Source organism: Coffea arabica, chromosome 2c, assembly GCF_036785885.1.
Source record: "Coffea arabica cultivar ET-39 chromosome 2c, Coffea Arabica ET-39 HiFi, whole genome shotgun sequence".
Classification (NCBI taxonomy): Eukaryota; Viridiplantae; Streptophyta; class Magnoliopsida; order Gentianales; family Rubiaceae; genus Coffea; species Coffea arabica.
Genome location: NC_092312.1, coordinates 21,554,888 through 21,581,424, shown reverse-complemented (window position 1 = coordinate 21,581,424; position 26,537 = coordinate 21,554,888). Strand labels below are relative to the sequence as shown.

General features: G+C 33.6%; 4 protein-coding genes across 8 annotated transcripts; 1 reads left to right on the top strand and 3 right to left on the bottom strand.

Annotated features, from left to right (window-relative positions):
• Positions 1 to 177: 177 nt before the first annotated feature.
• On the bottom strand, positions 178 to 1,825 carry LOC140035865 (probable methyltransferase At1g29790). Its single transcript, XM_072077250.1, has one exon. It carries the CDS (start codon positions 1,719 to 1,721, stop codon positions 372 to 374), a length of 1,350 nt encoding a protein of 449 aa, XP_071933351.1. The 5' UTR covers positions 1,722 to 1,825; the 3' UTR covers positions 178 to 371.
• A 2,378-nt stretch (positions 1,826 to 4,203) lies between these two features.
• Positions 4,204 to 5,885, bottom strand: LOC140035225 (uncharacterized). Its single transcript, XM_072075260.1, has 5 exons — positions 5,713 to 5,885; positions 5,299 to 5,554; positions 5,007 to 5,165; positions 4,692 to 4,838; positions 4,204 to 4,464 (listed from the first exon to the last, which is right to left on the bottom strand). Exons 1-5 carry the CDS (start codon positions 5,745 to 5,747, stop codon positions 4,345 to 4,347), a joined length of 717 nt encoding a protein of 238 aa, XP_071931361.1. The 5' UTR covers positions 5,748 to 5,885; the 3' UTR covers positions 4,204 to 4,344.
• Positions 5,886 to 6,608: 723 nt separating this feature from the next.
• Positions 6,609 to 14,157, bottom strand: LOC140035224 (cinnamoyl-CoA reductase 2-like). The gene is made up of 3 exons (XM_072075259.1): positions 13,593 to 14,157; positions 8,658 to 9,007; positions 6,609 to 6,969 (listed from the first exon to the last, which is right to left on the bottom strand). Exons 1-3 carry the CDS (start codon positions 14,085 to 14,087, stop codon positions 6,816 to 6,818), a joined length of 999 nt encoding a protein of 332 aa, XP_071931360.1. The 5' UTR covers positions 14,088 to 14,157; the 3' UTR covers positions 6,609 to 6,815.
• A 3,722-nt stretch (positions 14,158 to 17,879) lies between these two features.
• On the top strand, positions 17,880 to 25,152 carry LOC140035223 (uncharacterized). 5 transcript variants are annotated; one of them, XM_072075255.1, is made up of 10 exons: positions 17,880 to 18,284; positions 20,211 to 20,282; positions 20,371 to 20,498; positions 20,714 to 20,874; positions 21,556 to 21,625; positions 22,349 to 22,403; positions 23,219 to 23,302; positions 23,389 to 23,427; positions 23,964 to 24,010; positions 24,771 to 25,152. In XM_072075255.1, exons 1-10 carry the CDS (start codon positions 18,126 to 18,128, stop codon positions 24,877 to 24,879), a joined length of 924 nt encoding a protein of 307 aa, XP_071931356.1. In that variant the 5' UTR covers positions 17,880 to 18,125; the 3' UTR covers positions 24,880 to 25,152. The 5 variants fall into 5 exon arrangements, 4 of the variants coding, with proteins under 4 accessions (XP_071931356.1, XP_071931357.1, XP_071931358.1 ...); XR_011839192.1 differs by having other exon boundaries at positions 17,949 to 18,284; positions 22,349 to 22,431; positions 24,771 to 24,964; XM_072075256.1 differs by lacking the exon at positions 23,389 to 23,427 and having other exon boundaries at positions 17,949 to 18,284; positions 24,771 to 25,029.
• Positions 25,153 to 26,537: the final 1,385 nt, after the last annotated feature.

The following is a 26,537-nucleotide window of genomic DNA, read 5'->3' as shown; positions in this document are numbered from 1 at the left end:
ATCTTAACCCGCCACTGCTGCTGCAATTAATATTGCAACTTGTTCGGCCATATCTACTTGATTCGGACTCTTATAGTTTCAATTTTATGGATGATATTAGGATGGTTTTGGTTTTCGTATCATAAAATTCTCAGGAAGGAAAAAAAAAAAAAAAGAATTTTGATTGATAATCGTATCTCAAGCAAAAGCTTTCTAGTTTATCACAATCAAAATCTAGTCTTGCTGTCGTTCCTCCCAATCCTTGTACTGTTCACTCATAACCAAATTAGGTAGCTAATTGTTTCTGGCATTTGTATCACAACCAATAATTGTATCTTTGGACTAGTAGTCTAACAAATTGCCAAATACAAATGCGATAACACATCTATACCTCAGGATTTCACTGGCTTCTCCAACAAAGCAGAAAAATACCACTCATTCTTGTCAATCCCACGATCGAGCTTCATGCCTGCATTCCATCTCAGTTTCTTGAATCCAACACGATCGAGCATTGGAACGTAGGTTGAATTCAACTGGGAACCAAGGCAGAAGAAATGGTCGAGCCAGAATATCCCTCCGGGTCTCAATACCCTGTAAATATCATAAAGTGTAAACTCAAGCATGGTATCAGGAATCCAATTGCTCAAAATATGCATCGAGTGCACGATGTCCAGAGTATTCTCAAAGAAAGGAAGCCTCTGCGAGACACTAATGTGCATCGAAATCAACCCCCTGGATGCGATGAAGCTGTTAAATGGACCATCCAAGTTCATAGAAGTTGTGACAATGGTCACATTCTTTTCTTTCATCCTGGCAGCAAACGTGCCCGTTCCACCTCCAATATCGAGTCCAATCCGAGTAGTACCATGAGGTTTTGTACCCAAAACCTCGTTGATCCCAAAATCCAAGCCTCCATTGTCGAAGAGCCATCTTGATTTCTCCCTGCCTTCTAAATCAAAGCAGTCTTTGCAGTCGTAGAATCCTGGAAGCTTTTTCCTCTCAACCAGGCAACCATAGCTTTTGCAAGTGTAGGGATCCCAAACGATGCTTGTGTCAGGTGGCATCGTCCAAAGACTCTTTGGCAATGGACTGGGCTCCTTATAACCAGCTGGAGACTTGGGGTGGCACCGCCTTCTTGGCAGCGGCTCACACCCCTTGAGCATGAGCCTTTGCGCAAAAACATCATCCACGGGGCATTCTCCACCAATCTTATACGTCATATATTGTGCTAACTCCTCCTCATACCTCAAACAACCTCCTCCCACTGAAGGGTAGAGCTCGTCTGTGCCCGATCGCGGGGAGTACCCCAACGGGAGCTTCTGAGGGCCCATTCCAAGCTTGGCTTCAGTAGATAGATCAGATAAAAGATCATCGAAGCTGAAAATCGAGGACACCTCCTTAGAAGAAGAATGTTGGTCTATAGCTGCATTAAGGCGAGAGAGCTCAGTTAGTAGAGATTTCGTAAGAATATTGCTGGCCTTGAGATGCTGTTGCAAGTCTGAGTTTTGGGCTCGGCTGTTTGCTAGCTCACGTTTGGTGATGTTGAGCTCATTCAAGAGTTTCGTGTGGTCCCAAGTAGGCAGCGAAAGGTTTTGAGCGATGGGTAGAGAAGGACCAGTGAAGACGTAAATGGTGAGGAGATTCGTCAGGATGACTAGTAACAGTATTTTGAGCTTGTACTTGGTTTGAGTGTGCTGGATTGGTCTTTTGGAAGAAGGGTGGTCATCATCTCCATTACCCATTGATCTAGCTAGCTAGAGCTACCTGCTGGCACTATCTCCTTATGTTTTAGCCTTTGAAGCAGCCTCAATTCGTTGGTGCTTTGGCTTCTGCAGGTGCTGTTATATTGGTGTGGAACAGAAGAGAATGCTCCAAGAAAGAACACTGCGTTGTAAATTGTATTGCTAGGAAAAGAAAGGCTGCATTTTCCATGATTTTTCATGGAAAAAATACTGTAGCGATTTGATGTATGTGAGAGAAAAAGATAATAAGGAAATGTGATCATGAAAAATGACACAATTTTGCAGCAAAAAATGACAATCCAAACAGCGCCAAAGGTAAGAGCAAAGAGCCAAAGACTAGTGGGATGATGGCATGGAAGGCGGCATCCTTTGCGCTTGAAATTTCCAGACATGTTATGAGCACTGAACACTGTACTGGTCAGAACAAAAGATACTATTATATAATTTATATTATATAAATATAAAAAAGTTTTCTATGTACCGCCATTTTTTTTATTAAACACTAACAAATATAGATTGTGTGTGAATTTAAATTTGGAATCCAATATAAAAAGTTAATAAGAGAATTATCACACGGTCAGTATGTAAAAAGTTAATTCTCATATTTAGGGTCCTATATATAGTTTGAATAATAATTTTACACATATTTTGCCATTTTGATGCAAAAATTTCACATTTATTGCCCTCTTGATTTTTAAACATTATTATGTGAAATTTCAATTTTCCAAAAACACTGACATGACATCTATTTACTATATAGGCCTGTGTTCGGTGTAACCTGCCGTTGTATTCGTTCGAGGGCGGGGAATTTATAGTTGTTATATGCCTTTGAGGTCAAAATAATATATATATATATATGTCCATATTCAAATTAGCAAAGTATTACAACTATATAAATATCATTTTCAAGTCTTCTGAGTATATATTAAAGTGATGTTAGCCATATTAATTTAAGTGAACTCTTGATCCCGCTCCAACTTGAATCTGGCAATGAATGACTATGATGGTATACATTTCTAAACACAACAGTAAATTTTTTACCACCAAAAAAAAAAAAAAAAAAAAAAATCACAGGAGTAGATTCAAATATGACGGAGATGAAAAACACCTTAATTTGTACCCTAAATGGAAGGGTGTAAATGAGTCTACTCAAACTGAACACTTTAGTGTTCAAGACTGTTTATTTATTTTGATGAATTTGAAATTATGTTCAAATTTTACTTACTGGACTCGAACATTTTACTCTAGCCACGTATTACTCAACCAAGTTTGATTTTGATATTGACTCTTGTACTTGGTAGTATTAATTTTTTTGTCGCCATGGCCTTTTGATCTTGGATGTGATATGCCTGCATGAACTGTAAGTCCCAATTTGCCACCAAAAAGGCTAACACCAAACTCAACCTTCAATCTTGATTGTAACCATGACAGGCTAACACCCGAATAGCTAGCCAACCTTTTCCAGACTATCGTGTTCAAGTCAGAGACAAAGAGGGAGTCACAATTTATGATGGATGGAACCCATGTTATGTTTACCTTTATATTATAGATGGCAGTTGTAAATTGTCAACCAAGACATGGGTCTGGGAAAGAAGCCAATTATATGCATATATTCAACGTAGACGTTTGAACGATTTATTTATGGTTCTGTGAAGATGATCGGAGTCGAATCTATTTAAATTTCTTTTTTTTATATAGTGAAAAGAAAAGCATAGACTTTTGAGGACATGCATGTGCAAAACTATATATTGCAATCAAATTGTGCAGTCTTTCCATCCATGTTTGACACTGTCAATGTTTGATTCAATCCAATGGCCGAAGTTAGCCTGGCCTGTCGAGTGTCGAATATCCTAATTGGTTCTTTAATGAAGTTGCCAATCTTTGATCTAAAGTCAGTAAGAACGCAGTCAACTAGCTACACTAAGAGCACTTGGTCAACAACCTTTGAAATGTTGGTTAATTGCTAATTTTAAGAGAAGAAATTTTTATCACCTTAACATACGCTTTTGTCAATGCCAAAACGTGGGCAAGATGTCATATCCTTCTCAGTTAAAAGTATTAAAAGTATTTTTTACAGTCCTTTAAAATAGTCAAAATTTTTACTTGTATCTAATTAGTAGAAATTAAATTTTTACTTGATATTACAACTTTACGTGTGATTAGTGGATAACACTCATGCTAGAGGAGATAGATTGTGCAAATTTCGTTTTGAAGGAAAACAACAGCTAGAGATGCTTAATTGGACCTGGTATGGAAAGAGTTGTGATCAACTGAGAAAAATAAAGGGTTTTAATTAAGTAAGTATGTAAATCAGACAAAACATTTGGATCTAAAGCTGGTAATTAATTATTACATCTTCAAATTAATTATACATGAACATCATGCCTTTGCTCTTTATATTTTCCCCAGACACGTAAAAATTCTAGGATCCCACCAAACCAAAAGCGATTTCAAAATGAAGATGTCGATCAAAGTTATGGGATTTGGATGGTAATCTTGGACCTTGATTTGGCATTAATCAGTGTCAATACAAAAATTCATGATCATCAAGTGCTCTCTTGATGATATAATGGTTGGATTACTGGTCAGTTATCAACTTAATTATGATACAGCTAAATAATCATCAAGAATCACCACGGGTGGGACATGCCAGCACTTGCTTTTTAAGGTTTTCAATGATCATCACCAGTTTGGTGTTGAATCGATTCACGAAGCACTTGGGCAACCATCCTGCGGGGTCCAACTGAAATTGAAAATTCAAACAAGTTGAAGTTAGCCCCTCGTCAGAGCTTTGGGTCCAGCATTTGCATAAAATTGTTACTGTGAGGTATTAGTGCATGATTCACCCTCGTGTTGCCAAACAAAGTCTCAATAGTACTAATGGATAAAATTATGCTTAAAATTGCAAAGAGGGGATGATTAGCACAAGTAAGATATGAGAAGGAGAAGAAAAAAAAAAAAGTTAATTACCTGAACTACGTAGGTAACCATGCAGGAATCATCATCAAGTTTTTCAACAACCCATCCGGACTGCAACAATAGGGCTCTGATGGAATTATTTTGTTTCGGGCTCAATCCAGATGCTATTTCTTTTGGAAGAGAAGCTACTGCAACAACCTGCATGAGCTATAACATGTTAGTCATAATTCATCAATCTAAACTTCATTATTGGCTATAGATAATCGTTGCAACTGATCTGCTTAATTAACTAGTTAATGGGTGCATCAAGTTAAAGAGCATGCAACAATAAATATATCCAGGGTCCATCTTGAACAGGCTAATTACCAGAGTTCCATCATCCATAGTTTCACGTCTCTCATAAACAATGAATTCTCGGTTTCTGAAGAGAGGCTTGGCACAATCTCCAAACTTGAGTCGTATGATGCTCAGGCATTCTTCCAGATCTTTTATGTACCTTGCTTCCACTATATCAGAATCCCATTGCTGTACAAAATCCCAGATGAAATATATGTATATATATCAAAATCAAGTCAAAATCTTTATTTTTTTTATTTTCCTTTTCTGGGGGTTTGAATATCAAGTAGCTAGCTAGTACATAGCAATGCTTGAAATTCACCTTTGCTGCATCAATGGCATTAGCGACGGTGATGAACTGCTGGGGTGAGACTGATTTTAGCAGCCAACGACTGCGAAATGTGTGAAGGGATCCAGACCGACGTTTCGATATCTCAACACCATTGTCCATTCCTAGCACTTTCCAGCCATCATTTCCACTTCCAACTTTGTTGGAGTCCGAAGCTGACAATAATTCCTGAATGCAATTCTCACTTGCATAGAACACATATCTTCTCAAAGAGTCCTCACTAATCGACCTACCCAAAAAAATTCAACACTAGTCACCATGATGCCAGTGGAAAGCCGGGATTTTGTGACAAGGGGTGAGCTTATGAAGGGCTACTCTTTTCATGTTTCTAAAAATAAAATCAAGATGAATTCAAGTAGTACAAGTACTTGTGGACATGGAACTTACCAGGACCTGCTGCAAGGAGCTGGACTATTGCTCATCTTACGATTCCCTCTGTTGCAGGGAAGTTGGAAAAATTCGAAGATGATATATATGAAAGAGAGGAGGGTTGAGGTGGGGCAAGGGAGTAGGGTATAGAAGGACAAGTCCTAGATTGTTTGGGGAGGGAAGATGGAGATGGAGATCAAGCTAGGTTGCTAAAATGGTAAGAAGTGGGGTGAAGAGTGATGCACATGGAATGCCAGAGGAACCTCCATGATTAAAATTGCGCGTCTTTATCTCCATTTCCGTCTCTTTTCGCTCTCATTGAAGTCACCAACAATCCATGTGCATCATCTTCCCCACATCTCTCCCTCCTTAACCATTCCAACTCTTCTTTATAGCAAAAGAATCTTTTCTTTTTTATCCGCACAAAAAAAAAAAAGGGAACATGGAGAAAAATACTAGCAACTAAATCCAGACTAATGCTGTTTTAATTAGAACTCACTTGAATTAAATTTTACCTGGTTATGGGTGACAAAAAACTATTTGCAGAACAAAACCCTTTTATTTGGTCCCCCATCACGTGCCATGATGATGAACAGGCCAAAAGCTTTTACAAGTCTTGAAACTACTGTTTTGCTTATTCATTTCAGAGCAGCATTGAGTTGGGGCTGAATCAGCCAATTAGATATTTGCTCCTGGTATAGAAAAGCACTTGCGATATAGATATCTTAGATGCCATATTATATTCTATACCATCTGCAAATCGTAAACCGAGTTTTGGTGTTATTCTGTTGATTCTCATACAATGGCTTTGGCGATACAATCAAAACAAGAAAGCATCCTCGTGATCCAGTAGCAGTCAAACTATATAAGATAAGCTGCATGAACCCCAAAAAAAAAAAAAGGCTGCCAACTCATTTCTCTGTAAATATATTGCATCTTTAACAATCAAGTTGGTTCAGTGTAATATGTGGTGGTCCTAATACCGATACAACTGTAAAGGATACTAATTACATCGCTAAACAAAAAGAAAAACAGCTCACTGACTTTATTACAGTTTAAAAAATTAAAGAAGAATGATGGCATATGCTGTAAGTTTTAGCGGGAAAAAGACGTAAAGATGATCAATTTTCCTGTCCCAGGAAGCCTTTTGCTTTAAGGCTATCCACTGTATCCCGAACAGCATCTTCCACGGGTGTAAAAACAATCCCAAGATTGATCAATCTCCTTGCAGCATCTTTGCAAGCCACCAAACCTGGATCTGTCTCACCATCGAACCTGCATAGCAGTCAGAGGTCAAAATTATCAAACAAAAAGGTGTCAATTAGAAGATCTTATAACGTTGGAAAAAGGTTTATAATATCTAACATTCATTAGCTTAAACAGGTTTCTAATTCGTCAATATTATGCTGGCTTCCACATCCTCCTCAGCCTTTAGTTTCAGTTGAATTTCCTTTAATCCAGAACTCAAATTAGTCTAGAGTGTTGTGACATACCCTTTGATCAATCACTCAAGGAAATTACATAAAAGAAGCTACCAAAGTTATCATTACCAATGGTCATTTACCCACGTTGAATTAATTGGAAGCTCGAATAATTGATAAATCATACATGCATGAAAATGCTCAATTCACAAGTGATAACATTTCTGGTTGAGAAATAAGCACCTGACAATATTTCAGCTGGCGTATAGAAGCAAGATGGAGATGATTGAAACAGATGTCTAATCCTTTACTTTATTTGCCTACAACTTTTGTCACTACATGCAAATTAATTTTGGGGCCTAGTTAAAACTAAAGATGGCCTTTGCGGGTATGGATAAGTTTGAAGAACAAAATTCCACTGAAGCTGGGGCCTGCACGCCAAGATTTTACATATGAGGTGTAATAATTTTTCTCAATCGAGTAGAAGCTTCCACCCTGTGGGGTGGAACCACCACTATGGACAATCATGTAAACATGGTTGAAACAAGATAGATAAAGTTACCAAATATTTAAAATCCATGTCAATAGAAAATAAACACCACAATTTCTGCATCTTATGAGGCATGATTAATGCCATATATCTGGGTCCTCTGAGCTCTTTCTAAATCCTTCTTCACTGCTTTCATGATGGAAAGGCACATGTTTTTCAGAGCTAGGAAGCAATTCATGTATACTGGCCATCCAGATTCAAGGCATTGCAGCCATAATTGTAAATTACCTGTGTTCTAAAATAGATGAGGGCTTGGGGATGTTCTTTTTTACTGCAATTTCCATTTAATGACAAATTTTTAACACTACAGATTTTGCTGGCTGATGTAAGTTGTAGAGTTAAGACATAGTTTCTCAACTCTGTCGCATACAGATAATTAAGTTCCACCACACTCCCAATTGATTGATAGTCACAAGTCTTCTTCTTTTTCATTTCGAAGTGTTTGATCCCCTCACATTTTAACTTATGATGAGGGTTCAAATTGAATCTTAACTAACTGCCTAATCTGTCAAATCAGTCAAACTGAAATTTGACCACCATGATCCAGTTAATTTACTGGTTCACACTTAATTTAGGTTTAGATACTACTACAAACTAAATAAATTCCTTTCATGAAGAGTTCTCCAAGAGGATAAAAATATTTCTCTTCAATTTCACTAAGAGGCTTTTGAAGTATTAGCACCATAAGTGTTGCACATCTGGGAGATATTATTTGACAGTAAAATGGGTGATTTTAGGGTTTGACCAGTTATGTTCCCTCTCTGAATTTTGTGTTAGAATCTCAAACAATTTTTTGAATAGCAGAAGACATAAGGTTTATAATTGCAGCTTTCAATTTGTAAAAGTACAGTTCAGTTATGTAACTCTACTTTGGCCAACATAAAATTTCAAAGTAGAAACAAAGTAACCAATTCATTTCAAAAGAGGATCGGATTATGGAAAGCCTAAGAAGATGCAACAAAGACATATATAAAGAAACAAAATGCACAGACCTGTGAATAGGAAACTGAGGAAAAAGTCTTGAGACTCTATCTGCAAAATCACTGAACTGGTAGATACCATTAGTGCAAAGATATCTCCCAGAAGCATTAGGAGTTTGAAAAAGTAGTGTTTGTGCCTTCGCCACATCCTTGACATGCACAACCCCCAGCCAATGGTACTCCTGTGTATCTTTTGATCCCTGAAGCAGCTGTTGCAAAACCGCACAGCTTGCATTTAAACAAGGTTGCAGAAGTCGGCCAAGACATGTTCCTGGGAGGATTGCAACTACATCCAATTTGTTCATCTCTGCAAATTCCCATGCAGCTTTTTCAGCTAGTGTCTTTGACACGGGGTACCATTTCTGTAACAACAGTTACCCATTAAAAGTAATTATAACCAAATTTCACTGAGTACACTCAACAAGCATCAAGCTTCATTCTGTGAATGCAAGCTCACTTAATCAATATAGGACAAAACAACTTGTTCCCTTGGCATGCATAAACAGGCAACACGATCATATAATTACCTTATATGTGCAGAATACACAGTTCTTCACATTTATTACGTTCATAACTAAAAAAAAGTTCAATAAGATTTAGTCAATGAACATTTACCTAAACATAATTTTTTACCAAGCCCCTCTAGTTCAAAATGAAAGCTGTAAAATGCATAGTTTGACCTCTGGTATTCACATCCTTTATTCAGATGCAACAAACATATAGGCTTAGGCATAAAACGTTCCTGGCACAAAAACTATTCATTCCCAATACATGGCTGTTAGCTATTGATATAAAATGGATATCCTGCTCAAGCTTTGGGTCCAGCGAATTTGTGAACCAACTCATAGAATTCATGTCTAAACAAATTCTTAGACGTCCTACACCAACTTTATATGATGATAAATTTGTAGCCCCTACATGCATATTTGTGCACAGTATATTATGTCCTCCAATTTTTCTCATTCCATGTGACTAGCACATACCCCACAATAGGGTTTAAAACAGCCAATATAGCTAAAGACTGCTTTACGCTTTCATTTTCAAAAAAGTGAGCACATGAAATTCCATCTCTAATGTTATTCCTCCATGTCAGTTTGTCTTCCACTCTAAGCCACTTTACACACTTCCAGTTTAGCAGACTGATCCTCTGTTAGAATCCCTTTATATTTAGTTTGGGATCACCGTACTCGCATAAAATACATGTTAATTAATTATATATGGTCAACACTCAGAGGAGCCAAAAGTCTTGACAAAGTTTACAAGCTCCTCTCCAGAGTTAAATTCAGAATAAAGTCATAAACCTTCAATTGGTAGCACTACTAAAAAAACTTATTTAAATAAAAAAATTTGCTTGATACATCAGCTTAAATTCAGTAGACTGAGCATGGTCAAGTAGGATAGGTTTCGACTTTCGAGCAAGGAAAAGCCCTGAAACAGGACCTCTCATCAAATAATCCAGCCTGTCACGTTTCATATTACACCCGGAAAAAAAAAACATCATTTGAATTTTGTGTACAACCTCCCCTGAGGTTTCTGACATTTGCACTGACCTCCCCTGTGATTTGAAAAATTACACTAACCTCCTCTGAGGTTACTAATCCTTTGCAAATTTAGTCCAAACGATTAAAATATTATTTTAGGGAGTGAAATTAGAATTTTGTACCAGATTTGCCCTTTGTGCTACATGTCCAATGAATGACAAAGTATTATAAATTAATTAACAATTAATAAACTTTAAGGAGTATAATTTATGAGCAAATACGCATTACTTATTTAAAGTATCGGCTCTTTAAAGGTATTTTACTTTCAAACATTTAATTTATGATAAATATATCAATATTTGTAAGTAAAATTTCAAAAGTGTTACAATAATATTCTTGCAAAAAGGAAATCGGTAGGTGATTTATTTAATATAAATTAAATATTTTTTTTTTAAAAAAATGGCCTATAAAGTATTAATTCTTTATGACTTTCATCCATTACATAAGTAAAGTATTCGTTCTTTATGTGCATTTTATTCTGAATCATTTAATTTATATTAAATACATAAATATTTGTAACTAAAATTGAAAAAATGTTATATTAATATTTTTACGGAAGAGAGATATGTAGGTTTTGTATTTAATAAAAATTAAATATTTGAAAATAAATACAAATATGTATTTGAGCGTAAATATTTGTATTAAATTAAATGTTTAAAAGTAAAATACCCGTAAAGAGCCGGTACTTTAAATAGTTACCGGCACTTTATGGGCAAACACGCATTATTCATTTAAAGTGCCGGCTCTTTATGGATATTTTACTTTCAAACATTTAATTTATGATAATATATCAATGTTTGTAAGTAAAATTTAAAAAGTGTTACGGTAATATGCTTGCAAAAAGGAAATCAGTAGGTTACTTATTTAATATAAATTAAATATTTTTTTAAAAAAAGAAATGATTCATAAAGTATTAATTCTTTATGGTTTTCATCCATTACATGAGTAAAGTATTGGCTCTTTATGGGTATTTTATTTTGAATCATTTAATTTATGTTAAATACATAAATGGTTATAACTAAAATTAAAAAAGTGTTATATTAATATTTTTACGGAAGAGATATTGGTAGTTTTTGTATTTAACAAAAATTATTTGAAAGTAAATACAAATCTGTATTTGAGCGTAAATAGTTATATTAAATTAAATGTTTGAAAGTAAAATACCTATAAAGAACCGGTACTTTAAATAGGTAATGCTTATTTGCCTATAAACTATACTCCTTAAAATTTATTAATTGTTAATTGATTTGTAGTATTTTGTCATTCATTAGGCATGTAGTACATAGGGCAAATTTGATACAAAATTCTAATTTCACTCTCTAAAACAATATTTTAATCGTTTGGACTGAATTTGTAAAGGATTAGTAACCTCAGGGGAGGTTAGTGTAATTTTTCAAACCACATGGGAGGTCAGTGAAAATGTCAGAAACCTTAGGGGAGGTTTCTGCAATTGTCCCAAAAAAATATGCTAATTGCAAACAAAGAACCCCACGTCTGCTTTTCATAGCAGTAAAAGATAATCTCCTCAATTCCCAAACACGGGATATCTAATTTTACGTATATCCACCACTGCTTTCTAGGAACTTATACCGGAATTTAGGGGCCGCTTGGTTCATGTTTAGGAATCGGAATTGTAATTGGAATCATTTACAAAAAATTAGTATGGGTTTTGGACAAAGGCATGATTACAAATGGGGGTGCTTGGTAAATATTGGTAAGGAATGGGTATCAAATTTAATAATCAATTTTTTACCTTTAATTTCTTTTTTCTTTTCATATCTTTCTTCTTTCTCGTTCAAATGCTTATCCCACATACCCATCCACCATATATATATTCATATATAAATATTAATTTTCTGTTTAAAATATATTTATAAATATTTATATATATATATATTTATATAAATATATAAATATATTTATTTATATATATTTATATAAATTTATAAATATATTTATTTCAATTTTGTTTTATAATATGTATATTAATATATATTAATTTGTATATTTCAATTATGTATATTATATATATAAATTATAGTAATATTAATATGTATATTTCAATTATGTATATTATATATATTATATCAATTGAAATAAATAATATATATTTATATATAAATATTTTTGTTTAAAATATATTTATATATATTTATTAATTTATTTATATTTATATTTGTACATTTATTTATATTTATATTTATATAAATATATAAATATATTTATTTATATATTTATATAAATTTATAAATATATTTATTTCAATTTTGTTTTATAATATGTATATTAATATATATTAATTTGTATATTTCAATTATGTATATTATATATATAAATTATAGTAATATTAATATGTATATTTCAATTATGTATATTATATATATTATATCAATTGAAATAAATAATATATATTTATATATAAATATTTTTGTTTAAAATATATTTATATATATTTATTAATTTATTTATATTTATATTTGTACATTTATTTATATTTATATTTATATAAATATATAAATATATTTATTTATATATTTTTATAAATATATAAATATATTTATTTCAATTTTGTTTTATAATATGTATATTAATATGTATATTTCAATTATGTATATTATATATATAAATTATAGTAATATTAATATGTATATTTCAATTATGTATATTATTATATTATATCAAATGAAATAAATAATATATATTTATATATAAATATTTTTGTTTAAAATATATTTATATATCTTTATAAATTTATTTATATATATTTTTATAAATATATAAATATATTTATTTCAATTTTGTTTTATAATATGTATATTTCAATTAATATTTATATTTTATTATATATATAAATTATATTAATATTAATATGTATATTAGATATATTATATCAATTGAAATAAATATATATATATATATTCATATATAAGTATAAATATTTATAAATATATATTTCAATTTTTTTATAATATGTATATTAATATATATATATTTATATATATATTAAATATATATTAATATACATATTATAAAACAAAATTGAAATAAAAAATATTATATATATAAATAAAAAATATTAATATATAGAAACAGAGCCAGTATATATTTTTAAAAAATCCCAAAAATAATTTTTTTTTAAAAGATTTTGGAATCAAATGTGGGATTCATCAAAACCCTCCAATCTACTTGGGTATGGAGAGTGACTGATTTTTCATGAATCATTCCAAGATTTCAAAACCTATACCCATTAGCCAAGCAACAATTTTGGGATTCAATCCAATTCTTGATTCCTATACCCTCCAACCAAGCACTCCCTTAGAAAACACATGCCAACAGTCTTGATCAGAGTTTCCAAGTGCAGATTATCTATCATCCAAAATTTGTAACTTAAGAGAGAACCTCTGACCTGACGAGCAATGCAGTAGTCAACATCAGTCCAAGAAGACTCATCAAAAACCTCGTTCCGGGGCCATCCCGGATTGGGCACCATAGCCGAAATCGACGATGTAAGCACCACCCTCCTCACGTTGTACATTTTGGCCGCCGCCAGCACGTTCAAAGTACCCTTGACAGCCGGGTCCACCAGCTCCTTTTGCGGGTCCACCGGGTCCTCAAGTGTGCATGGAGATGCCACGTGGAAAACACCCCCGCCGGCACATCCCTCAATGGCTTTGCGCACTGCTTCAGCATCCAAAAGATCGGCCTCGTGCACCACCAGCCGGTCGCCGTTGGCACCAGGAAGTGAAAAGAGGTGAGATGGGTCAGAGCCCGGGAAAATGGAAGCGTGAACTGTGGTGTAGCCTTGGTCTAAAAGGGTCTTGATTACCCATGAGCCGATGAAACCGTTGGCACCAGTTACACACACTGGTTCTTTGGTGTTGATCAATTTTGTAGCAGCCATATCTGTTGGAAGCTGGGATCAACTTGAAATTGAAGGACTCCTCCTTTTTTTTGTTTTAATTTGTGAGAAATAGAGAAATTAAAGAGTGTTGGATTAAATATGGATTTTTTTTTTACTTTTTTTTTAACTAACTAGATAGTGAGGGAGTATGATGTGGCAATACTAGATTGGATGAGTTTAATAGTAGTTTCATCGGATAGGTCACTACACTCAAGTAGGTGTATAGTATGTTGCATGGTTCATCGAGCCTTATCCAGTATTAATGTATTTATTAAATAATTATATTTATATGGGTTAAATTACATAAATGTTCAGAAATTATTAAGAAATTTCAACAGTTACCTTGTATGGATAAGTTAGTTTCATGGGCATTGGAGTCAATCTAACCCTTTTTTAAGCTGACTAGCTAAGTGAGGGAGTACGATGTGCCCGTACTGAATTGGATAAGTTTAATATTGGTTTTATTCACTGGGTCAGCAGGCTCAAGTAGGGGCATACCATGTTCGATAGCTACTGGAGTCTTGTCCAGCATTCAAGGTTTTAAAACCCAAATCGTTCGTTAACTCGGAAAAGTTACTAGGTCACGAGTCACTGGTTAAACTATGGGACTAATCATTTTCAATCCGTGATATCATACATAAATAAAAAATAAATTATACATTGCTAATTTTATCATATCTGCAATCTACACTTCCCGCTACAAAGGTTTAGGCATGTGATCATAACTATGGTTCTTTTGTTATTAAGTTTATAATAAAATAAACTAAAAGAAAAGCAAAGATACAAAGCAAAATACAAGAAAAGCAAGGCAAAAAAGAGCTATAAGTCTACCTATATGACAAGCTTGACACCAAGAAAATAAGAATCTTATTTTAGAAAATTAGTAAATTACAAAGTAAAACAAAAAAAAAATCATAGCGCATATAATTTAGACACAAAATTGAGCTTTGGCGAAGGAATTTGAGAGATTAATGATGAGATGATAAAGAGAGGGATGATTCAGAAGAGAAAATTTTGAAGAAAATTAGTAAATTGAAGAAAGAAAGAAGATTGAAGTCTTAGGTCTTGACTTGAGTCGACAATAGGTTGCAGTTATCTAATTAGTTTCTATGTTTTTTGTTTTTTGTTTTACTTTTTCTCTTCTTTTTAAAATTTTGACCAATTGAATGAACCAAACTAGTTTAGAAAAAATTGTTCTGGTTTGATGGTTCACCGATTGGACCAATCGAAATTGGTTTTCACTAAATACAACACTTTTTTAGTCCTACTGGGTTTGAAGCATAACCGCGCTCAGACAGCCACCCAATCGACGATTTAATTGATTCAACGGGGCGGTCCAGACTGGGTCTTAAAACATTGCCAGCATTAATATAAATATTAAATAATTATATTTACATGGGTTAGATTACATAAGTGTTCGGAACTTGTTGAGAAATTTCAACTCTTACCTTCAGTAGTAGAGCTAGTTTCATGGGCATTGGAGTCAATTTCATCTCTTTTTTTAGCTAACTAGTTAAGTGAGAAGTATGATATGGCAGTACTAAATTGGATAAGTTTAATATTGGTTCTATCTAATGGGTCAGTAGCCCAGCATACTCAAGTAGGGGTATAGCATGTACTATGTTCAATAGTACATTTCAACCCTTATCTTCTGTGGTATAACTAGTTTCAGAGTCAATTTAATCCACTTAAAATTTTAAAGGAATAAAAAATTCATAAAAGACCTAAATCCTAACTTAACATCGAAGTCAATCGAATCGAGTATGAGCTCTTTATTGATCTTTGCGAGTCGAATTTGAACTACTGTTCTTCTGCTCAATCGATCTCAAGCACTTAGAGTCGAGCTTGAATTTGAGCATGACATTGCTCGAGCTCATTTCAGTTCAATTACACCATTAGGCCCAAATGCTCACTCACTAATAGTTAAGACTAAAAAAGAGTTAAAAAGCGATTGAAATTTGGGATTTGTCAAAGGAATCAAAGTTGTATAGAGGTCGAGTGATTTAAATTGACAATTTAGGGAAGTGTAAAGACAAACCGAAGTGTAATCTTTTTTGTCCATAGCAATGAAAATTCAAAATTTTTCAAAAAAAAAAAGAAAATCATTTAAAACGTTCTTTACATTTCGCCAAATAAATTTTTTTGACTTTCACTTTTAAAATGATAATTTTATGTTCCTTACAAAATCTAATGAATAAATTTTGATCCCAACTTAGGTTTTTGATCACCTTTTAACTTGAAATCACCATATAACTTATATACAATTATTTTTTTATGTAAAAAAAATGTTAGATTTGACTTTTTTAGTGGCAAAAATGAATATAAATTGGGTCCGATCCTACTTTTTTTTAGAATAAAATGAATATGATTTGAGTCAATCATACTTTTTTAGAGACAAAAACGAATATAAATTAATTTTTTATTTGAAGTACAAATGTGATCTAACCTTTTTATCATTAAATAAATAACCATATACAGGTCACTTGATGAATTCAGAATAAAAAATGGTGAAAAATCTAGTTTGGAACCAAATTTTTATCAATTTGATTTTTTAAGAAACTTAAAGTTACTATTTTAAAATTGAAGGATGAAAAATTTCATTCAATGAAATGTGAGAAATGTTTTAAACCATTTTTTTTAAAAAAAAAAAACTATAAACATCTTCTTACCATCTACCATCATTCTTCCCTTCTTTTTTCCTTAATTGGCAAAATCTTTCTCTATTTAGCATAGCTTTTCGGGACAACTTATTACTAGCCGAATATTATGGTAACGGTATTTTTCTGGTTCGCTTTATTAAAAACTATAAAAAAAAAAACTTCTTTTTTTCTTTGTCCAACCACCTATATAATCAAATTCAGTAGCGAATACTACTAGAATATGTTGGAAAGTGTGCCCAAAAAAAAGAACAAAAGATGGTAATGAAAGATAAGGGGAAATCTGCTTTTGGATTTGCCTATTTTAGCCTTGCACCGTTGAAGATGAATATGGAACTATGGTATAAAGATTAAATTTTGAGGACATAAACCAAATGAATTAGAATAGATGATTAAAAGACAAGTAAAAGTGTTGAGGACTAGTTCAACAATTCACCTTTCTTTAAGATATAAGTGTCAATTTGAATATAAATTGTTGACATATTTCCAAAGGATTTTTCGCTAGTGTCATTGGAAAAATAAAATTTTGAACTAAAAGCGAGTGCCAAACTTCAATTGAGAAATCTTTACTTGTTCATGTTGTTGAATTTTCCCTATTCATTCCACTTTCTCAAATGAGTCGATTGACAAATTAGTCTCCTTTAAAATTGGACTATTTATACAATATATAAAATAAGTGAGGTGGTAGTTAGTGTAAACTTTTTTGATAATTTTTTGAGTTTTCAATTTTATCCTTGTAGAAACTAAATTTTTAGCTTAATTATCTAATCACATTTTACCAACATAACTACTCCGAACCACCTTTAAGTATTGTAAGTTGTACCAAATTACTATAGCCTTATAAATAAAAGTTATTTAATTAGTTTATATAAATTATGTTTATGTGAAAAACAAAATTCATATAATATTAATTCATTTTAATTGTTTTTAAATTGCACATACATTAAATATGCCCTTAACCGTAGTTGCAAAAATTTACTAGTGAGTAGTGATTTGATTTTGTATAGTTTGCTCAGAGTAAAAAAAAAAAAAAAAAAGAAAAGAAAAAAGAGCTTACCTGACTAATGAAAAGACTAAATTGGTCTCCAAATGAACGGGTGGCCTAATGAACGCCACGGCAACAGCCACCGTAGTCGGGGCACAGAAGCTTTCACCAATAGAAAGTCCCTCCATTTTTCTTTCTTCCCATCTTTTGATTTTAATGGGTTCTTTTTAGCAATGGATATATCTGCAGAGGGACTAAGATAGCTTACAACTAGAAGAATCGTTAACTGATACCATTTTTGTATGGTGCAATCAAGATAATTGAGAGAAGCAGAGATGATTGAGCATCAGTTTTGCTGTAAATGGTGTTCAAGATTGGTGAAATAGTCTTGGACTCATGAAAGTTGCAGCATCACTTGCCAAAACTTCACTTTTCTTATCAGCATACAATGGCTTTGCTGGTCCTGATACTGGAGGATATGGATTTTGCCATTCCTATTACTCTTCCAAGATTGTTGCCAAGAAAAGTAAGAAGCCTCAAGCTCCTTCACCTAAGGTAACATTTTTAGATTCTTTTAGAATTGTTGATAGTATTTTAATTGATTTGATGCTGATATGAACTGAGTGCGTTAATCAGTGATCGGTACATTATGTTTTGTGCATGGTTTGGAAAAAGATTGCATTTTTATGTGCTAAGATATGAAGTTGTAGTTGAGTAGATGGTCACTTAGGAAACGAAAATGGGAAATGAATAGAAGAAAAGAGAAGTAGAAAGTTTTGTTATTTGTTTGGTCAAGTGTATACTTAGGCAAGTGAAGATCATGATCCTTACTTGGGGATGTAGTATGATGGATTTAGACAAGTACAAAGCTACCAAAAGGTTCTTCGAAGAAAATGGATGACTGTGAGGGATTGAAGGTTCTTTATAAGGCAAGAAGGTTTCTTTTGTCGTAGATGCAATAGGGTTGATATTCCTTTTTACAATTTGAATTATCTTGGGTGAAATTTGGGGTGCGGAAAGGAAACTGAGAAGGTAGATTTGAAGATTATGTCCTTTGGAGTATAGGATGAGTTTTAGAAGGCATTCGTAAAGACAGGACTTGGTAGTCCCAAAGGTTGAGGTTTTAGTGGTTTGAAACTTCTTTGAAGGTTAGTTTTGCTAAAGATAGTAGTAGTTTAAATGGGAGATCACTGAAGATATAGGCCAAAGAAGAACCAAGCATTGGAACATTTGAACCTAAAGATTCTAACATTTTGATTGCTTTTTTGGGAGATTTCGGCTGTTAGGTTTCATGGCAAGATAGATCAAGTATGTTCTTGTTAATCAGTCAGAACAGCTCAGTTGAATTGTGCATCCATGTACTGTGAGAAATAGGAATGCTACATACATCTTTGGAGCTCAAAAGTAACAAAATATTAATAGCTGCCATTTCCCAACTCAGAAATGAGTCTGAAGATTGATATATACTTAAAAAAATGGGGAAACTTCTCTTTAAAATATCAAGCAACTGATCATGAAACGCCAAAAAAGGGAAGGAAAAAAAGGGATGATGCGAATTTTCTTTGAACTGTAGGCTTGTTATAATTGAATAAGAGAACTGCACTAAAACCATTAATGAAGAAATATGAGAGGTCAAAATACTACCTTGTAGCACTTAGAGATAAATCATCTTACATATGTGATCCTCTTTTCTCCATGTTAACATGGATAATGTGAAAGATGATACAGGATCCTTGTTGGATGAAAAAATTCTGTTTCAGAAACGTGAGTTTCCTTCAATGACATGGAAAAGGAATAGAAGTAGGAAAAATAGGAGTTGGTGAATCAGAACAGAACGACGTGAATGAGCCAAAATTGGAGAGAGAAGGAAGAAGCCGGGTATCAAAGGATGGACTCACTTCCATCTTGTTGATGTAGCAACGTTTCAATAACGCATTTCAACCACTTGGTTATCTTTGATACTTCTAACGTCGTCTTACTTAAGGTGCATAACGCATTTAATGAAGTAAACATATTCACGTGCATTTAACTGTATGGCATTTCCATGTACTTTCACTTAACATTCTTTTCATATCCCTGAATACTAAACTTTCTAGGCAATGTGATACCTAATGTCTACCTAAACCTTCTTGTCAGCATCAAATTTGTGAGCAAAATGAAGAGGAAGAGAGGGTGTAGAGAAAAGTATAATTATCCATATCTAGACCAAAATTCCCTTCCAAAGAAATTCTGAACCGTGTGAAGGCCAATGTGAAGAAGCCGCAGATCTCCTTCATTTGGAGCTGCCCATCATATATCTATTCTTTTCAGTCATTTAATGTGATTTTTTCTTTTTGGTGTCTTCTGGGCGTTGCTTTGAAACAAGAGAAAACCCTTGGTTTCTTCAGAGTTTGTCTTAAGATCCTGGAAAGGTCTTGTGAACAATATTCATTAAACTATCCATGTGTGCACCTTTAACTCTAAGAATCTTGCTTGTAACAGGGCTCTGAGATGCCACCTCCAAGAATCACAACAAACTTGAAGCAGAATTTACAGTTCTTAAGACTATGGAAGGTAATTTAACACCTTAGCTTCATGCTGGCTATATTAGAGACTATTTACGGTTACTGGTATTGATTTTCTTGTTAAAATATTGTTGTAGGAGTTCCAAAAGAGAAAATCAAACACACCTAAGCCTGCAACTAGTTACCGCAGAAAGAGGGCAGAGAAAGAGGAGATTTTAGAAGAAGAAACAGAACTTTATCGTGATCCTACTTTGAGCCTTTACTAGTAATTCATTTTCCAGGTCTTCTTGGGTATCATTTGTTATACTCTATGTTACTTGGACTCTTCACTTTGCCCTGCTGTATCTGTCCGACTCTTCATTTTGCACTACAGTAGCCATGTTGACAGGACTTGGTAGCTGAGTCTGAGTAACATAGGTTATACTAGGTTGCTTTTTGGAGCTATTTTGAAATTCTTTGAATTGTTTATTTCTATAATAGCACAAACCAAGGCATAGAAACAGCAGTTCCTGTTTTGCTTGTGGATGGCTATAATGTCTGTGGATATTGGCCAAAATTGAAGAAGCATTTCACAAATGGCAGATTAGACATTGCTCGGCAAAAGCTTGTTGATGAACTGATTACATTTAGCATGCTAAGAGGTTTGTGCATTTTCTCCTTTGGTAGTATTACGTTGTGTGGACTCTATTATTAAAGTTTCAAGTAGTATGATTAGAGTCTTCTGTTCTCTTTCTTTTGATAATTATGACCGAGCTTAATCAATCTAAGGTGGATTCTGCTCTGCTCTTGTTTGTGTAGATTTTCGAAATTAATTTTTTCTTTTGCATGGTATGCTTTTATTGACTCATTTTCATCCTAAATTTTGTTTGGCCCTAATAAGTTTCAAAATATTGTTGTTAGACTATTCTTGGCTGCATATTAATAATTTGGGGGGAGTTTTTTTCTTAGTTTCGTACTTTTTCTCAAATAATGGCTCTTCAGCACTCTTATCTCTGGATTTTACCCTATATCAGTTTCTTTACTCTGTTTAATATTTGTGCCTAAAAGAATTTTGTATATTTAGATTGGGAATCTCCATTTCTTTTATCACGTAAGTTGAGTTCTTGTGATTTTTAAAGGCTTTCTGATTTGTACATTTGCTCCAAAAAGAGAAAAATTGCCATTGGATTTGGTTTCTATCTAGAACGTTTCTAAAAATATTATATTTTATAATGAATTGCAGGTCCTTTCGCATGGACGCTTTCTTAAATGCAATAGGATACAGCATTTGTTAAATATCATGTTGCTGTTGAAACTCATTATAGCTTTGTATACATTTGCAGAGGTGAAAGTGGTGGTTGTATTTGATGCCATGATGTCAGGGCTGCCAACACATAAAGAGAGTTTTGCTGGGTAACTTCTTTTTCCTATGTCTTTGTTGTGTTTATACGTCACTATGCCCATTCAATTTAATATTATCTATTAGTTATTATTCTGGATCACAAGAACTTTTTGTTGTTCTGTCACAATGTATATTCTTTGCAAAGCATCGGCGTGCAAGTATCTGCCTATAATTTCCTGAGACTATTTGTCTATAAGAATCTTTAGAGTACATCTGTTCTCCTTGGTGAAGCCATCTAAGAATGAGTTCAGCAAATTAGTCTTATGACACATTTCTGTTGGTCAAGCACTAATGAATAGCAGTGTTGGTTGGCTCCAGTCACATCATTCTTATTGTTCAACAACACATTGAATATTGGTTCTGCAACTAATCATTGGTTTTTCAGTCCTCAATATGCCCATAAGCATTCACTAACAGAATTTGTATATATTGTTTTCTTGAAGTTATGTATGTCAATATATTACAGTTGACGTAAAATAGAAAATCATTTAACTATCATTCTTGCCAATAGATCTATATGTTCATTTTGGTGATGCAAGGTTAGTTGCTTATAATTCTCTTTGAGAGGAAGATGGAAAAACTTGTGTGAAAAGTATTCTCTTTTAATGGTGTCTCAAGTTTCTTTGTGTTTCAAATCCATTTTTAGCCTCAGTTGTCTATATTGAACATTAGCAGTTCTTTGCTTGATAAGCATGATAGAAGTTTTCATAACCTTAAAAGTTGTGAAATTGCAGCATTGACATGGTGTATTCGAGTGAAACTTGTGCTGATGCTTGGATTGAGAAAGAGGTACATCTTATCTTGCCACTTGAGTCAGGTTAATCATTTACACGACTCTCTTTCCTGTGCAATTTCTCAATGTGGTTCTAGAAATTCTTTGTTCACTACTGCTTAATGAAATGTGTTCTAGAAGTAAGAATCTCCACTGGATGGACTAGCTAGCTCAGGCTAAAGTTCCAGGTGATGAAATGAATGTGATTCTAGTTGTTATCTCAAAATTAGTTCATCAATTTTGCTAATTTTAAACTTAAGAACTCTATCCACCTCCTGTCCCTTCTTTGATCTTTTACGTAAATATAACTTGTTTAGTTTGCCCAGGACTAGGAGTAGCATGCAAGAATAGAAGTCATAGCTTATGACTGTTAGGCTATGAACTAAAACGAGAAAAACTTCATCTTTGAGTTCCAAAATCTTACATTTGCTTCTACTGTTTTTCAGTTTCTCACTCTTTTAACATAATTTGTCTTTTATTCCAATGACTAGGTATTTATTCAATAATTTTTGGCTAGGGTTGTGGTCTTAGTTGAGATTGTGGCAGTGCATTCTGCTTTTGAAAGTGTAACTGTGAGCTCCTAGCTTCTGCTTCATAGCAAAGACAATATACTTGTGCAGCCTGTCAGGGTGTGTAGCAGTTCTATTTGCTGCACCTTCTTGTTATTATTGCAATTTGGTGACATGTTATGTGCAGTTTCTGTTGTCATTTGGCTGTCATAGTTTCACATACATGACAATTTTGTGATCATCTTACTTTCTTAGTAGAAACTGTTTCTTTCTGTAAAGTTACCATTTGCATTGATCTTCTGATATTTCTGTCACATGATTAGGTTGTAGCTTTGAGAGAGGATGGCTGTCCAAAAGTTTGGGTTGTCACATCAGATCGTTCTCAGCAGCATGCTGCATATGGAGCAGTATGCCCTTAACTTGTAGATTTGTAATCCTGTTATACAGTTGTTGCCAAATTTAAAACTGATACTGGTTTTAATATCTTCATTAGGGAGCTTTTGTATGGAGTAGCAAGGCTTTGGTGTCTGAGGTAAAATTCCAAAGGAATATTGAGGCATGTGGTGCTTTAGCATGATAATCGAATGGGAGTCAGTATGATGTCATTGTAGGTTTTCTAGATGTCCATTGTTTCTTTGTGGAGAGTTGGGGATCGGGGTTTAAAATCTTAATTTACTCAGTGATGAGTGACTTCATATGCAGTATGACTTTGATTTTTTGGTTCAGTGAAAATTCCTGGTCTGTCCTTGCAAACTTAACAAATTGCAGGTTTCTCCTTGATTAATTTTGTGGCAAGCTGAAAATTTTCTTGATTTGCATCTTATTGCTGAGAGATTATTGATTTCCTTCTGTTTTCTTTTTGCCCTTGTTTTGGTGGTGTGGCTGGGATTGATGTGTATTTAGACTGAACAATATTTAGTATAATCACGATTTAGATAGATTTTAAACTTTCAGAAAGTGTGCACTTGGCATGAAATTGGACTTCTAGGTTAGATAGATATTCATAACCATTAGTTAGTTTTTTGCTCATTCTTTGCTCAAGTTTTTGATGCTTTAAGACTAATGCAGATAAAAGCTTCGCAAAAAGAGATGGAGATGATGCTCCATGAACATAGGTACAATTCTTGCTCTGTATGATCTCATCAATTCTTTCTTTTTCTTTTGGCTTGCCCATCCTTCTCTGTCATTTTCAACCCCCCATTCTGGATATAGTTACGTATGGGTAAATCCGGACATTTAATCCATTGATACTTGAATAAGTTAAATAGAGTGAAATTACTCAAGGCTATAGGACATTAGTATAATGCTATAAAAAGTTTTGGAGATGGAGCTTTTAACAGCTGATCTTGGTAATTGTGGCCGGGGGGGGGGGGGGGGGGAAGGTTTTCTGTATGGTTGAATTGTGTTTGCACAATGTAAAGTCAGTAAACCCCCGATTCCTTTTTATAATTGATAGAACTAGCTACTTTCTTTGCCTCTTTATGCAAGCAAATGAACCGCGGACAGATGCTGTCACTTCTGCAGTTTGTATGGAAATAACTGGATGGGCAGCCATGGTAGTCACAACATAGGCCCCAAAGCCAAATAGGCAGGATGACTAATGGGCAAGGCTGGCTACTTTGTCATCTTTTTTCAGACCTTAATTTTTTGCCCTACCAATCTGGAGTTAGTGAACATTCCCCAATTTATATTAAGTTTGTCTTTTCATCATCTGCCCATAGGGGCCAGGGGAGGCTTTGATCTTTCATGCCGTTTCATAAAATCCATATGTTTACTGCTGTATGATTCTCTTCGTGGCTGTGGTTAGACCCAAAACATTAGGGAGGTTGGCGATCTGTTAACATTAAGTTTTTAATGTTTTACATTCCTGTGCAGATCGACTTCCATGCAAGGTAAATTGCTGAAGCACAATCTTGATTCAGAGGTAGTGGAGGCCCTCAAGGATCTCAGAGACAAGTTATCTGAAAATGAGTCCCGAAGATGACTTGTCCCCGTAAAATGATGTCCTTCACCTTGGCTAAATTGCCAACAAAATTAAAGCATATGCTGTCAAGTTGTCTGCCTGAAAATATATTTCTCAGTATTTCAGCACAACCATGTACAGCTTTTTGCCTGTGTTATGTTATCCTACCTCAGTCCCCTTCACAACTCAGCTTAAAGCTGACACACTTGCTTGTTCAACTTTTGTCTGTGCAAACTATGTATTTTGTGGATGACTACTCGAAATACATAAAATTTCACAATTTGTTGCTCACAAGGCTTTGTTGGAGATTAGATGACCCTCTAAATAATGCATGGTTTGTTTTTCTCTAATCTTTGTGCCTTGCTGTTATTTCTTTGGGATAATTTCAGAAGCTTCACTTGAGGTTTTTGACAATTTTGTCTAGTTTCCTTGAAGTTTTTAAAATTACACATACCTCCCTTGAGTTTATCATTTTGGTAACAATAATCATTCAATGTTCAAAATTTTGAATGAATAACCCAAAATGTCCTCATAAAATTGTATAATTCATTTTACCTTCTTATAAAAATTTTTTTAAAAAAATATGGAACATACATAAAATCTCAAACTTACCTTCAACTATCATCTATATTATATATTAAACTCTTTATATTCTTACATTTCAAATTAGTACCATTATCCTCAACATGATCATCACACCATCAGTCCTTATATTCTAAAACCTCAATTTAAGTTAAAAAGAGAAAAACAAAATCAACATTATTAAACTCAAAAAATTTCATCAACTGCATTAGTATAACATTTTATCCCTCAAATGTTGGAGTCCAAACACTAGCCCCATCCTTTTTAACCCTTCAACTTACATCTTCTTCTGTTTATCTCGAGATCCTCCAATCAAAGCTAAAACTAATTTGTAATATGTTAAAATTGTGTTTAGGACATGATTGGTTTATTTCATGGGTGAATCATGCTTTTGTTTTCATTAAATGTCCATTTGTGTGATGCATTCATATGCACAAGATTAAAAGTGGATTGTTTAATTGCAATGAAAAATAGTACTATGTTTAGGTCGTTATGGTCATTTTATAGGGTCAAAGGAGGTAAATGTAATATTGAAAATCTCAAAAACACTAAGTGAAATTGTTAGAAACCTCAAGGAAGGTTTCTGAAATTGTCCCTATTTCTTTTTTTCAGAAGCAAGAGGATGGACATATACAATTCAAGAATGTTGCTTATGTTGAGCAATACTGAGAATTATTATATTGAATTCCTCCGTTTGGATATTTTGCAAAAGAAATTTTTCAAATACAATGTTATAGTAATACACAAACAAAAACAAAAACAATTCAAAAAATATCTCGTCCATATAATATATCAAATATTTCAAAAAAATTTATAGTAAAAATTTGTCATATACACTGCTACAGTAAAATATTTTAAAAATACCTCAAAAAACAGTTAATTCAAACGGAATTTTTTTTTTTTTGGCCACTCTTTTGTGGCAAAGTCCATCTTTCAAATCTTTCTTTCCTGGATCAGTGTATGAGCCTTATCGTACGTTTTTGGGCTTGGGATTTCTTTGACTTCAAGTGGTCTGCTTGAAGTTTAAAACCCAATATTGTTCAGGAAATCCATTGGTCCGTCACCCAGACATGTCCCTTGCAAGTCACATCAGTTTA